Source organism: Anabas testudineus, chromosome 2 (assembly GCF_900324465.2).
Source record: "Anabas testudineus chromosome 2, fAnaTes1.2, whole genome shotgun sequence".
NCBI classification, from domain to species: domain Eukaryota; kingdom Metazoa; phylum Chordata; class Actinopteri; order Anabantiformes; family Anabantidae; genus Anabas; species Anabas testudineus.
In genome coordinates this window covers 9,445,092-9,458,398 of record NC_046611.1, presented here as the reverse complement: position 1 = coordinate 9,458,398, position 13,307 = coordinate 9,445,092, and the positions used below count along the sequence as shown (strand labels likewise).

Here is a 13,307-nt window from a genome sequence, read left to right as displayed (position 1 = left end):
TAGGAAATATATAAACTGAGGATGAAAGAGGTGGGTAGAGAAAAGCAGGAGAGCAGATGGGTTCAAGAGTTTTGGATAGATTCTCAGTGCGACATCCCATTTTTGCAGCTTTTAATATCCTCTCCATTTTCCACTGTTGACTCTCTCTGGGCCATGAGACTGTCAACAAGATTCACTCACTTGCTAGTGGATAATCTTGATATTTGGCAAGTGCTCACCACTCTTATGTGACACGATGTAATTAATCTAACGTGCTTTTATAACATGCAATTCATTTTACGGCATCAGGGACATGTAAAAAAAAACCTCATAATCACTTAGTCTTACTAACTCGGAGGCTCATATTCTTCTTCACAGTGACATAAATCTCCCTCTGTTTTTCTCTGGTAGCTTTTAAATAAAAGCAGTGTAGGCAGATCAAGGGCTATTTTAGAGGAGCTGATTCACGTGTCTGTAGTGAGAAGGGAGGGGCAGAGGGAAATGGGTGGCAGTGGGTGAATCTTGAAGGCGGAATGACCCTCGTTCTGCGTCTTCAGGAGATGCAAAATGAGATTTTGGAGATACATCTCTCCAAAACCTTTGGAGCGGTGTATTTGAGGGCGCAGCACACCTCTGAGACTGCATCCAGCACTTTGCACTCTTTCCCACATGTCGACTGCTGAGGTGAGCAGCTTGCCTGACAGAGATTGCACGTGGAGAGCTGGGGGGGCAACGTATGCATATGTGCATAGAGAGCTCACAGTTAAATTGTGAACTCTTGAACCCTCGTGGAGAGTGCCAAGAGAGTTGGAGGCGTAATCTCTCTGATATGTCTGGGCTCCATTACATTTAATGGAGAGTAGATTGGAACGTAACACACATACTTAACTCTGAAGCTACAAAAGCACATGGGGTGGACTGCTAATGAGGAGCTGAGCACCTTTTTTTCATAAGGCACCAACACTCTGTTTTGTTTTCCATAATTTAATTCAGCCAGACAAATATGAGCTTACATCAGACGACAGACCAGACCAGTCTTTGAGATACAGTAATTGAATTTAAAAATGTAGTTTGGTGCTTTGCTTGCATACAATATGTCTCATATTTACACGTTCTTTTACACTCACTTCCTAGTCGGTTGTTAGGTGCACATACTGTACACAAAAAACAGTACAGCATGGCCACAAACAGTAAAGACAGCTTAATAAACTGACCAGTGAGTGTTTATATAGTTATTTAATTAAACAGGTAAATATGTGTTTACTCTAAGATGGCACATGTTTGATCAAGTGTGGAGTTTAGATGACATATTACATCTTTACTGTACATATTATCTTTTCCTAGTTATCCTATTAGTTAATGATGATTACATGTTTACTTGGGTTTAAATGGTTTTTCTTTTCTATGCACTGAAATTTCCACTAACACAAAACTCAAAAGCTCCTTCAAGCAAAAATTAAGTGTAACCAAGAGAAGAAAGCCAAGCACAATTTCTCAGAGTAGTAGATTAAGTATCTACATATTTACATAACATCACTTTAGACAAATCAGACACCACGTGAGCTTTGGAGTACAAATGAGCTACTGTGTGATGGCTACCCCTGGATCTTAAATATGCAAATCAAACAGGATGCACTGGAGTTCAAAGCTCGATATGACCAAACTACACTGAACACAGTCTTATAATTCCACACTGCGCTGGCAACGCTGACATTCGTATTTGTGGAACAGTGTTGATGAGTTCCCACCTTCTTGACAAGCTTGCTAGGCTGTTGTCATCATGAAGCCTATTATTGATTCCACTGACACCCACACAATGTGACAACTGAGCGGTCTTTAACTAAATTGCGCCGCTGACAAATAGCTGACAGTCCGTCCTATTGTTGCGTAAAGCTTACAATTTAACATCTGGCAGTAGAGGGAGGCAGACGTTCAATTAGTTCTTTGAGTGGCCACAATGAAACCAGAGCACTTTCTTGGCAGTGTGTGCAGAGTTATGCTGAGCAAATATCTGTGCATCTGAGCCACAGGCTTAAGGGCTTTATTGACAAAAAGTTTGTGTGTGCACAACTATAACTTACATGCAGCTACTTCTCCCTGACAGTGCAGTGGTTACCATAGTGATGGGATCTCGTTAACCACCTCCTGCCATTGCTTAGCGACTGTTTTGTCTCCACTCAACTGGCAACCCTTTCCAGTTTGGCTCCTACTTAGTTCCTTATCGACTGTGATTCACCTGCAGTACACTGTCATTAGAACTCAGAGATGACTCGCGAGGTGCAGATGCGGCTATGTAAATGCTTGTGAATGTGTGTGTGCCGAAGGTGGCAGCGAAGTGATCTAATCGACCGTGGCGTTGAGGAAGGTATCAGAGGTGTCCTGGGAGCTCCGGAGGCAGCATGCTGTGTCTTATTGAACCTGATCCTCTTATACTGGAGAACAAATTGAAAATCTGTTTCTCTCTCCAAATACTTACTCGGGTGGCACAATTAAAGGAGACAATCGCTGTTTGGCATTAAGTTCAAGGCCCAACATTTTCTCCTTCCCTTTTTCAACACAGCTGCCTCTGGGCAATCCATTACAGCAAAGCTCCGCTTTCTGATGCCGGAAGCCCAACGCAGCCAGAGGTAATGACTTTCATTGAAATGTCTGATGTAGCAGCTATCACAGTTAGACAGAGCTGGGAGAATATGAGGAGAAGAGCAACGTACAGAATTTACTTTTTCCCTTTTTATGCTCATAACTGTGTCTTCTTCTGCTGCGTGCAGTTGCTGAGCCTCTCCAAACTAATCTAATTCTCATAAATTCACTGCAGGTGGTACTTGAGAGACTCATTAAATGAAAATCAAATTAAAACTTGCTCCTTGTCTCAGTCTAATGGTTTTTCAAACCAACACTCCCCACTAGATCTATCTGAGTCGGTGCTGATGAGGCCTCAGACATAATGCTTTTCTGACATAAGGAGCAAAACACCACACAGTATACAGGAAACAAATGCAAATAATACCCCTTGGTTAGTATCAGTAAAGTTTAAGGTAAAAAAAAAGAAAAATGACAAATGCTTCCCTTCACAGTTTGCACTAATGCAGCCCCATATTAGTACACTCCCACCTCCATTTTTCACTGCTGGCATATTACGGTGGTAGGCCTGGCCAGGTCCCCGCCAAACATGCTGGACCCCAACTGATCCAAACTAAATTATTTTGGTTTCATTGGCCAAAGAGTGCAATGCCAGTATTCACCAGGCTTCTTTTCATGTTCGTTGGCAAGTGCTGCACATAATCTTTGTGCAAAGTCATAAGTATTTACCCGTCTGTTTTTCAACAAGTTTGTGTGAACAGTTAATTGTGTATGGCTTTAATTTTTGAGGATGACCACTGCATCCTCTGTTATTGGAAGTGAGGCTCTTCACATACTGCACCAACAACTGCTGCAACCACTGTATGTTTACCTTAGTTTTCACAACCTACAGCTGCTGTTGTACCAGTTCCCATTTTTATGAAATCTGTTTTTTGTTCAGGCACAATGTGCAGTAATATTGTGTTAGACACAACCGAGGCCAAAACTGAGAAAGCTGTGTTGGCCACAGGTTCTTTTATAATCACATTCGTGCAGATAATATTAATTGGAAATCACAAGTGTACTAACTTTTATTCCTTTGAGGTTATACTAGTCTGTTGTAAAATATACACTAGATTAAATTACCTTTTATTTCTACTCAAAAATAATACAGTTATAGTGAGATGTTATAATTTAGTTTTATAGTTTAGTGACTTGATCTCCTTCTATTCATCACAGGATTGTCCCAACAGAGAATTTAAAAATTAACTTTCTTATGAATTAAATAAACTGAATTGCTCGACTTTCATTAATGATGTTGCATGAGGTCTTTTGAAGCTACTGTAATTAGAATATTTTCTTTCTGTCTTTACTATAATTGATTTCTTCCAGTATGACTGAGGCCAGTGCTTGATTCACAAATCTGACCTTCTGATGGCATGAAAGTCTGCTGCGTGCAGCTCTGAAAATATAGGTTAAATATAATGTGAAGTGAACTAAATCATATACTGTGCTACAAAGATCTATGATATTATTTTGAATGCCAACAGCATTTCTCATCTTACCAAAGATAACTAATAAAAAAATTGAGAGCAGCATAAGACAACTAACAGCCATTGTATGTAGCTGCTACCAACATGACAGAAACATAATGAGCACGAAGTGAATATCAGTAGTTGACAAATGTGGCTAATTAGATCATGTTCACATTATTTTCTCTGCCTGCGTTCAGCCATTATCCAGTAGATTATTAATGAGAGACAAAAAAAAAAAAAAAAAACAGCCAGATGTACTACAAACACATCACCAGCAGCTGTACTTGAAGTGCTGTAAGTGATCAAGGCTGCGTTTTTCTTTTAAATCTTAACTTTGCAAGTTTGTTGGGTTTTCTGAAATGCAGCAAGAGGGAACCGTTTGAGTCGTGCATGGTGATGTCAGGGAACAACACCCAGCATGAATAGTTTTGCAAGGCTGGCTTATGATTAGCATCTACATTGATGCAAATGTGACACGAAAGGCAGCAACATCAAAGATTGTGTGACTTGTTTGTTGTTTAGGTCAATTTACAGAATATTTGCATAAAATCTTTGATACAGCTTCTCCAGCGAGTTGACAAGATGCCCTGAAACTGTAAACTAAATGTACAGTGTATGTTAGAAACTACAGGAGATTCTTTTATGTTCTCAGACACTATTTGGATAAAAGAGGAGTATATTTACATAACAATGGTGCCATGTGCAGCTTTAAGATCTAAAAAATAACCCAGGTCTTTTCTGAATAAAAATAAACATGTGCAGAGCAGCACTGATACCACACTGGTCTGAGTTTGATCTCAACGGAGCAACAAACAGATGCTTTACAAAACATCCACCACACAGCAAACACTGATTATCGATTATTACCATTATTATATAACTGAGAAGTAATTCTTCTCTGCCACCTTACCTCCGTCGATATCCTCACTACCAAAGTGGTTCCTGTAGAAGAGCATGAGCTCGATCCTGTAGCACTTGTACAGTGTCACCAGACAGATCAGCAGCATCAGGATGGCTCCCAGACCTCCGGCCAGCTCCACCGTGTACATCAGCTCTGCTAATGTGCCAAACACAGTGAGAGCAAGGGAGACAAAGAGAGAGATTTTAATGACTTTAACAGACAGAACTGTCTCCCTTTATCAATTATCTATGTTGTATACTGCAGAGTTGAATTATTCATAACACGTTTCTACATTTTGTGTTTTAGGAATTTCAGAAATAGGGTGTTTTTTTTAAAAATGACAACATTGATTGGTAGTTTGGTTTGGGAACATCGTATGATCTCACTGCAGGCATTAGACTGTATTCATTATCGTTTGATTCGACACAAACCTACAAGAAAAATTGCACAGCTGCAATTGTTTCCTCTATCTTATTTCTTTGCTTGTATGTATATTAAAGTTGGCCTGCATCTACAGTACATCAGATTACACTTTGAGCAAGCACCAACCACAAACCATCAATACCTGTCAAATAATGGAGGTTGCAGCAGCTTTTGTTACAAGATTCCATGTAGTGAAAAGACTCTTCTGTACAGTACCTCCACATTTGTACAAAATTGTATGCTTTATCTTGTTGTAGTGTCAATTTTTGTTGGTTTTCCTGTTCATCTTTAGTCAAAATCTCACACTGAGGCAACCTTTGCAGCAATGCATGGAAAAGATCACATTTATGAAGATCAGTTGTGTGTACTGTGTGAAATGAGTCAGTATATCAGGTATTGATGTGTTATGTTGTATAATGTGTAGGTTAGATCATAACTCATGTATTGATGATTATGATAGAATGAATATATGTACCACCTGAACTAAGCATGAGGACCAGGCTTCTGTGCTGCTTTAAGGCAATTCAATAGGAGCAGCAGCAAAAAGAGAGACACTGAACACTTTCCCAGAGAACAACTAACATTCTTGTTGGAGGTCTTGTCTCTGTGCCAGTATGAATACAATCAGAGATGATTCACCACACTGAATTTTTGATTCTGCAGAGGGCTGGGAAAACTCAAATATAAAAGAAGAATTTCAACAGCAGTATGGCTGCAGGGAGGTGTGAGATGAGGGAAAGCTCCCAGCTGTTAGTTGAACCACCTGTTTGCTGAAAGATGGAAGTGGACCACTCGTCTTGCTGTCCATCATCACTGCAGGCTGACATGAACTGGTGAAAAGCAGCAGTGGAAGATCACACATTGGACTTCACTGTTGATATTTTAGGTTTACATCTTATTTTAACTGTGTGGTATTTTTGAGAAGGTCGGTCGAAGCCAGACTGGCAGAGGAGAGGTGATATTTTACACCACAGGACAACGGACCCAACCATTAGGCTCCACGGTCTAGTAACTTGCCTTGAAAACCAAGTCGTTTGCTTCGTCTCTTCATGATCTTGTTATTTTGTCAAGGCTTTTTCACCCCATTTTTTTATTTTACAGTCTTTTCTGTTTGATGTCACTCCATCTTTTGCAGTTCAACATTTCCCCTTGGCCACGCCTCACAAAATCTTGGTGGTCAGCCTTCATTGGCTGACTAATGGGCAACAGTAAAGGCTGAACTCACTGCAATGCTGCACACATATACATGGACGGAAAAGACTTGGGTGCATCACCATCCATCACGATGCACATTTAACCTCATCGGTGCGCGATGGCCATCCCACTGCAGTGGCCATCAGGCTGACAGCTCTCATGATGAAGGATGATGCTCTACGGAGCTAACGAGCGTGGCCTGTGCCGCTTCATCACACCTGTCCGGGCTGTGACCTTCAGCCAAACTCACGGACAGACATATGTGCAAGTAGGCAAACAAAAGAGCAAACAAACTCAGGGCAGACTGAGCACAGGTTTACCCATCCGTCCCCTGACTTCCTCTTCTTCTTTCCCTCTCCCCTTTGCCTGAGAATTTATTCAGTTTTGGAGAGAGCTGCTGTAGCCAACAAGCACTGCGAGGAGCCACATCCAAGAACCTCCACTGCTTCCTCACTTCCTCAACACTGTCCTCTCCACCTCAGTTCTGCCCTCCTGCCTCAGTGAACATGACTTTGCTCCTCTGATATGTGGACAGTATAACAAGCCAGCTGCTCCTCAAGCAGCAGAGACTACGGTGGAGGAGGCCAAATCTTTCCTGCCTAGTATCCATATTGTAGCAGTGCAGCAGTGGGACAGATTAAGACAAATTAGTTCTTGATGACAAGAAGGCCGGATTTGATAGAGCCACATGGCATCGGACGATTCATCACCCCTTTCTCATCCACTATTTCTGCATCTCTCTCTTTCGAGGGAGGGAGATGGAAAGACAGAAGAAGAAGTAAGTCTGCTGCTGCTCACTTTCACAAATCAAGAATCTAGACATCACTTATGATTATACAGTAGAGGCAGCTGCTTAATAGTTAATGTTAGTGCTGCAGCTGTGAAAAACATTATCTAAGGATATGTTGCCATGGCAAAAAAGCTGGTCAGGAAGACTTTGCCATAAACTAGTGTACAACACTAACACTACAATATGTTTTAAAGGAACAGGAGATAAGGACACATTATTACAGTAATACAGTAATACCTATTCTGATTGAGGCTCTATCATTCAAACTGTCTGTATATGTGTGTGTGGATGTTAGAGATAGAGAGTCAAGCAGACAGAGAAAAAAAGATGAGAGAAAACTGACAGCTGAGAGAACCAAATTCCTTTGGAGTGTCGTGTGCTGTTTTCATGACTTCAAGAGACACGCAAGGAAAACTTTGATGGATTCTGAGAGGCAGTGTAAACACTCACTGGCCTTGTACTGCACCCTACCATGGATGCAGCAAATAAAAACATGAAATAGGGACGATTTCTTCTAGACCTGCAATCCTGTGAGGACTAGGCTAATCTTCCCTAGTTTATTCTGAGATTCGGCTGTGCAGCATAAACCCCTTTAATAAAGCAAATAGAGGGGAACTGGCTTGCCATCATAGCTGGATCCAAAGCTGTGAGCTTAAAAGAGAGGAAAATATTTTGCTATGTAAATGTATTCAACGCTGACAACTTTAAGGCTGCAGAGGCCCCACCAGCCTAGCTAAAAAAGTCTCACTTACATAACCACAGTGAAAAGTGTGCATCACTATTTACAATCATCGTGGAATCAACTTTCATCCTCTTTGAGGCTAAATCAGAGGAAAAACCCCCCAAAATGTTTGCTTGAATTAAAAAGTCAGGGGGATGGGGGGAGGCAACAGTAACCAGTGATGAAAGATGAGTAAATCTCTGAGTGAGAGTTTGGCGAGGACATGGATTGGTGTGTGTGTGTGTGTGTGTGTGTGTGTGTGTGTGTGTTAATACACTTGTATGTAGTGGCATGGGGTATTTTTAGTTTAATGAGGACGTCTTGCTTTTGTGAGGACATTTCAGAAAATTCAAAGAGCTGTGTGTTGGAGGAGGTCATTGTCAGGTAGTCAAACAGCTTGTCTGGCATCATAACACCATCACAAGTCTGCCTCTCTCTGAAAGCCTTTTTCTTTCTCTGCAGACCAATGCTTGCACAGACTGAAGCAGATGAATAGACTTTCTGGACTATCTGCAATATTGTCCCATTTTTTTCCAGTTGTGAGAAATAACTGATCAACTGATCAGAATAGCTTTAGTTGTTCTTTGTACTTAGACTGCTGCAAGAGATTCACTCCACTGTCAAAGTGAATGCCTGTGGTATTTAGTGTTTTCTGTCTTTAGAGTTGTAATATCAACAATGAATATCTACCGATAGTGTACACAGATATAATGTTATTCTAACAACTTAATCTGGGTACTTGTGTGTGCTCACCTTTTTTGGTGAGCTGGATGTTGGCCTGTCTCCTTCCATTTCCGTTCTCCACATAGCAGGAATAGTTGCCAAGATCGCTCTCCTCCAGAGAGTCGATGGTCAGAGAGATGGAAACCTCCTGCTCTCCCAAGTGCTCCCGGATTGTCCTGCAAGGGGCGACAGAGAGCACGGTAAAGTGGAATCACATGCTTGCTGGTTGCAGTTGTTTAAGCAGTAATTTAACCTAGTTTCATTTGCCTTACATTGGTGGTAGTATGTTGTTTTATATACGTGTAAGACAATGTCATACAATCAAAAAAATCCAGTTATAAACCAGTTGGTATTTATTGTTTTAAAGCTTATTAGGTGCCAAAACACAGCACAGTGGTTTGTCATACTCACAGACAGAATTGTACAAGTCTGAAAATTAGCCCAGTGCCAACTGTTTCATCTTTGGTCTAATGATCTCGAAATAAACGGCAGAAATACAGCCTTCACGTTACAAAGGAGCCCACATGGCTGGATGGCATGAGATTGTGCTGCGGAAACAGTTCCGACCTGATCTGAACTTTTTTGCTGAATCACACTGTGTTATAAAGCTCTGATAAACACACTGTACACCACATCACCACACACACCAGACAACACCCGAAGTTGAGCTGTCTGAACATAGTGAAGAATTTAGCAGCTGAAGAGCTACATATTTTCCTTAAAGGTATACAGCAACACTTGTACTGCTGTGAACTGCTCCCTGCTGAGACTGGAAGTACAGAGTGAAGTTTGCTGACTGTAAAGCAGTTTTGATGCTATAAAGAACTTTCACTTTCCACATAGTTAGAAGTAGAATATAAAATATGAGTTACTGCAGCTTTAATTAACATTCCATGATTAAAATTTGAGAATATTAAAGGAAAGAAAAAAGGCCACTGACTAAGCTGAAAAATAGCTACTAAAAAGTGACACAAACATTGCTCTAAACCTGACTAGCCTTTTAATTTACTGGGCCAGTGATAAATATGTGTCCCTGTCTGAATGGGAAGCAGAAAAGCAAAGTGAAGTGGATATATCAAAGGAGGAAAATGTCACGTTGTTAATGTTCTCTCTAGCTTTGGTCATTTTAACTGAGAGAGCGTAAGAGTCAAGACTAATCGCCTGCTACTTTCATTGCCTCTGCATTTATCTTAAGAAATACATGTGCAACACAAGTGCTGTATGACAACGTAGATACGGTAGAACTTTTGGAAGGATCTGACTTGGACTCATACAGACACCTGAGATGCTGCAGTGCTATTTAACCGTTTATGCCAGACACAATGAACGTGATATATTATGATTGTAGACAGCAACCTTCAATTAATCACTATGGACCGATGAATCCATCACTGTCTGCTCATAGCTTTTATACATTTGTGATTCACGGTTGGTAAAACTAATAGACAAGCTGATTGGTAAAATGCCAGCATGACTTTAAATGTTTGCACAAATAGGCAGTCCAACCTCCTGACTATGAGGTCACATCAAAGTAGCTTAAGAAGTCAGGTTGGGATGATCCAGAAATTGTACTGACTCAGTGTTTGCTGGTATGCTATACCCTCTTTGACTGCAGGATCCAAATATCAATGTTAGTCACATGTTTTGAATCTTTTTTTAATTTTAAAACTATGGAAAAAAAAAACTATTTACACTTCAGGCAGTCTAAAAGTCATAAGTAGAGTATATTGAGTTCTTAATAAAATATGGATTTTTCTGACAAAAAAAAAAGTTTGCCTCAAGGAAAGTTGAGTTGTGTCTACAGTATGCATCATAAAATCCATAAATCATGACCTTGGAATTATAAGCCTCCATCTTGGTTGAACATTGTTGATGCTTTGTCACAGTCGTGACATTTTCTGAGTAAGCTGCTGTGCATTTTATACCATTATACGGTGCCTTCACACCTATCTTTTTAAAATAAATATGAAGATAGCTACATCAGACAAATGTTTAATCTCCTGACATTTGTGGCAGCTCTTACATTTCCAAGAGTGCACGAGTAAAACAAGAGTCTATTACAAAGGTAGGAGGTAACAGTCCATGTCTGACAACAATCCAGCACTGTGTGAGTCATGACAGATTTCCATTATGAAAAATACTCCTGTGTTGACTCGCCGCGGCTCTTAATGTCTATTGGTTGTGACATGTTGATACGGGGATAATAGTGTGACTGTCATGATGCACTACAGCATCGACCTTTCACACAACATTTTGCCACGAGGGTTAGTGGGAGAAAAAAACTCTTTTGATGTTTCTGTTAAATCCATTTCAGCCATTTTCCAGATTCCACTACATCACAAAAACGCACATAGAAAAAACTTGAAGTCACTGCATTGACTATTAGTGACAGTGACAATGACTTGAAGCACTTTACTGTTGCACGGTTGTGTTCATCTGTTTCCTCTTTGTTTTAATGGTCTTCCTTCTTTAGGCTGAAGTGAACTGGCTTCAATAACAACCACTGACAATGCAAACAATCAACCAGGTGTAGATGACACCAAAACCAAAATGTCAAGATGTACTATATTCTTCTTTATTGGAGTCTAGCTGGTAGAAGCTGTAAGAAAGTGAAACTAAGGTGCTGATAAAAAAAAATGTTGATGTTAGCCTCTGAGATGAGAGACCAGAAAATATTGTTGGGGGTTGTGGTACACATTTTCAGCTCAGTCTCTCCAGGAAGACTTGTGGTAGTGCCCATAGTTGTGCATATTAAACAAACACTGACAGAAGCAGAACAACCCCGAGCAGGCTACAAGTACAGTAGTTCTGATGGAGTAAACTGGCTTCTTAAAGCCGAGGTTTGGCTAAACGTCTTTGAAAAAATAACCCCCCACCAAAAAAAACAAAAACCCAAAATGTAGTCAAAGTGGCAAAATTACCTCTGTGATAAGAAGAGAAAAACAGAACAACAATGATGGAAGAGGTGAGTCTCTCCTGCTAGACTGGAGAAAAGCAAAAGCGGGAATGATATATGAGCAGATACTCTTTTTAAGGTTACAAAAATTGCAGCTATTTCAAGCCCCTGTTAAATGATGCATGGGGCTAATAGTGTGAAAAGGTATGAGTGCCACTTGGGCATTCATCTGCTGCCTGCCGCGGGGCATCTGAATATAAACTCATCTAATTCTTGTTGATCAATGAATGGACTAAACAAAGCAGATTGTGAAGGGCTGGGAAGATGAAGATAAACTACAATACAACCACTGCTGCCATGGCAATATCTTACATTAGCTTTACAAAGTGCTGGCAATAATTGGTATCCCACATAGAAAATATCACAGTGAAATTTCTTTTATTGACCATGCACAATGAAGAACCATTAGAGGTAATCATTTTGCTCCATAAAAACTAATTACAGTATGAAGTAGTACTTTTTAAACGGGTCTTCTGCATGGAAACATAAAGGTTACTTCCTGGGTTAAAGCTTGTGTGAGCATGTATGTGACAGGGATATTAATTTAGCCTTTTCTCTTAATTCCTCTGAGCTCTTCTAACACTCAACCTTCTCCATTGTGTGGCCAGTCAGGCGGAGACATGACGCTCCACAAGGTTGGGATATAGATCCATGCTGATGGCTTTTTAAAGGGGTAGCACCCATGTGTGACACAACATAGAGTGAACTGGAACACTGTAGGTGTTAACAAAGCACATAAAATCAATCTTTGTTTCCAAAAAGACACATTGTTTATAATGAAATGTTGAGTGGAGGAATATCTGTGTGTGACACGACGAGTGTGAGTTAGAGAAAGTATGTGTTCCTGGAAAAAAAAAAGGGATCAAGAAGCTAGAACACAAACATCTGGTTGGTGGTGCGTTTAAACATTGTGCAAAGGTCAACCGGTGTCGTGCAGGTGGAAGGAGGACCTGGATCTTTGATGCTGTTTACAATGAGAAGAAGGCCATGCCACAGTACGCACTAAGATGCTCAAGGAAACACACAGAATATTTATACAGGATACTCCAAATACAAACCAACACCTTAGTGGTCAAAAACAGCTTTTTCAAAAGTGCTCCAGCAGAATCACATAGGATCATATCATTGTGTCTATGACCTGTAAGCCATGTATATATTACAGTATCTCCCTGCATCATTTTGACATGGTTTACTTTATTTCTGAACACCTCACCGGCTGTGTTATTTTTCTTGCTGTCTGCTCGTCTTCTGACACCTCTTCAAATGGCACCCTATCTAAATCAGTGCAGAGCTGATTCTTTTACAGAGACCTGAAAGCAAAATTGTAGACACAGACTCAGCAAGCAGGGGCTTAGAATGCAACCTGGTCATGTGTCTCATCTGAAAACCCAGAAAGCTGGTCTAAGTATGGTCTAAGAATGCTTATACTGGATTTCCCTACTAGATTTCCCATGAATATATGAGTAGGAGCATTAATTAGAGTCAGAAAATGAAATTTTACACTTGAACTGCTGCTCAAAAGGGTT

General features: G+C 40.4%; 1 protein-coding gene across 1 annotated transcript in view; it reads right to left on the bottom strand.

Moving 5' to 3' along the window:
• The window catches only part of LOC113162805 (interleukin-1 receptor accessory protein-like 1), a 207,946-nt gene that overhangs the window by 10,401 nt on the left and 184,238 nt on the right, over positions 1–13,307 (bottom strand). Inside the window, exons 8-9 of the mRNA XM_026361017.1 lie at positions 8,856–9,001; positions 4,984–5,130 (exon numbers count right to left, since the gene is read on the bottom strand). Coding sequence (XP_026216802.1) covers positions 4,984–5,130; positions 8,856–9,001 — 293 coding nt within the window. The remainder of the gene's footprint in view (positions 1–4,983; positions 5,131–8,855; positions 9,002–13,307) is intronic.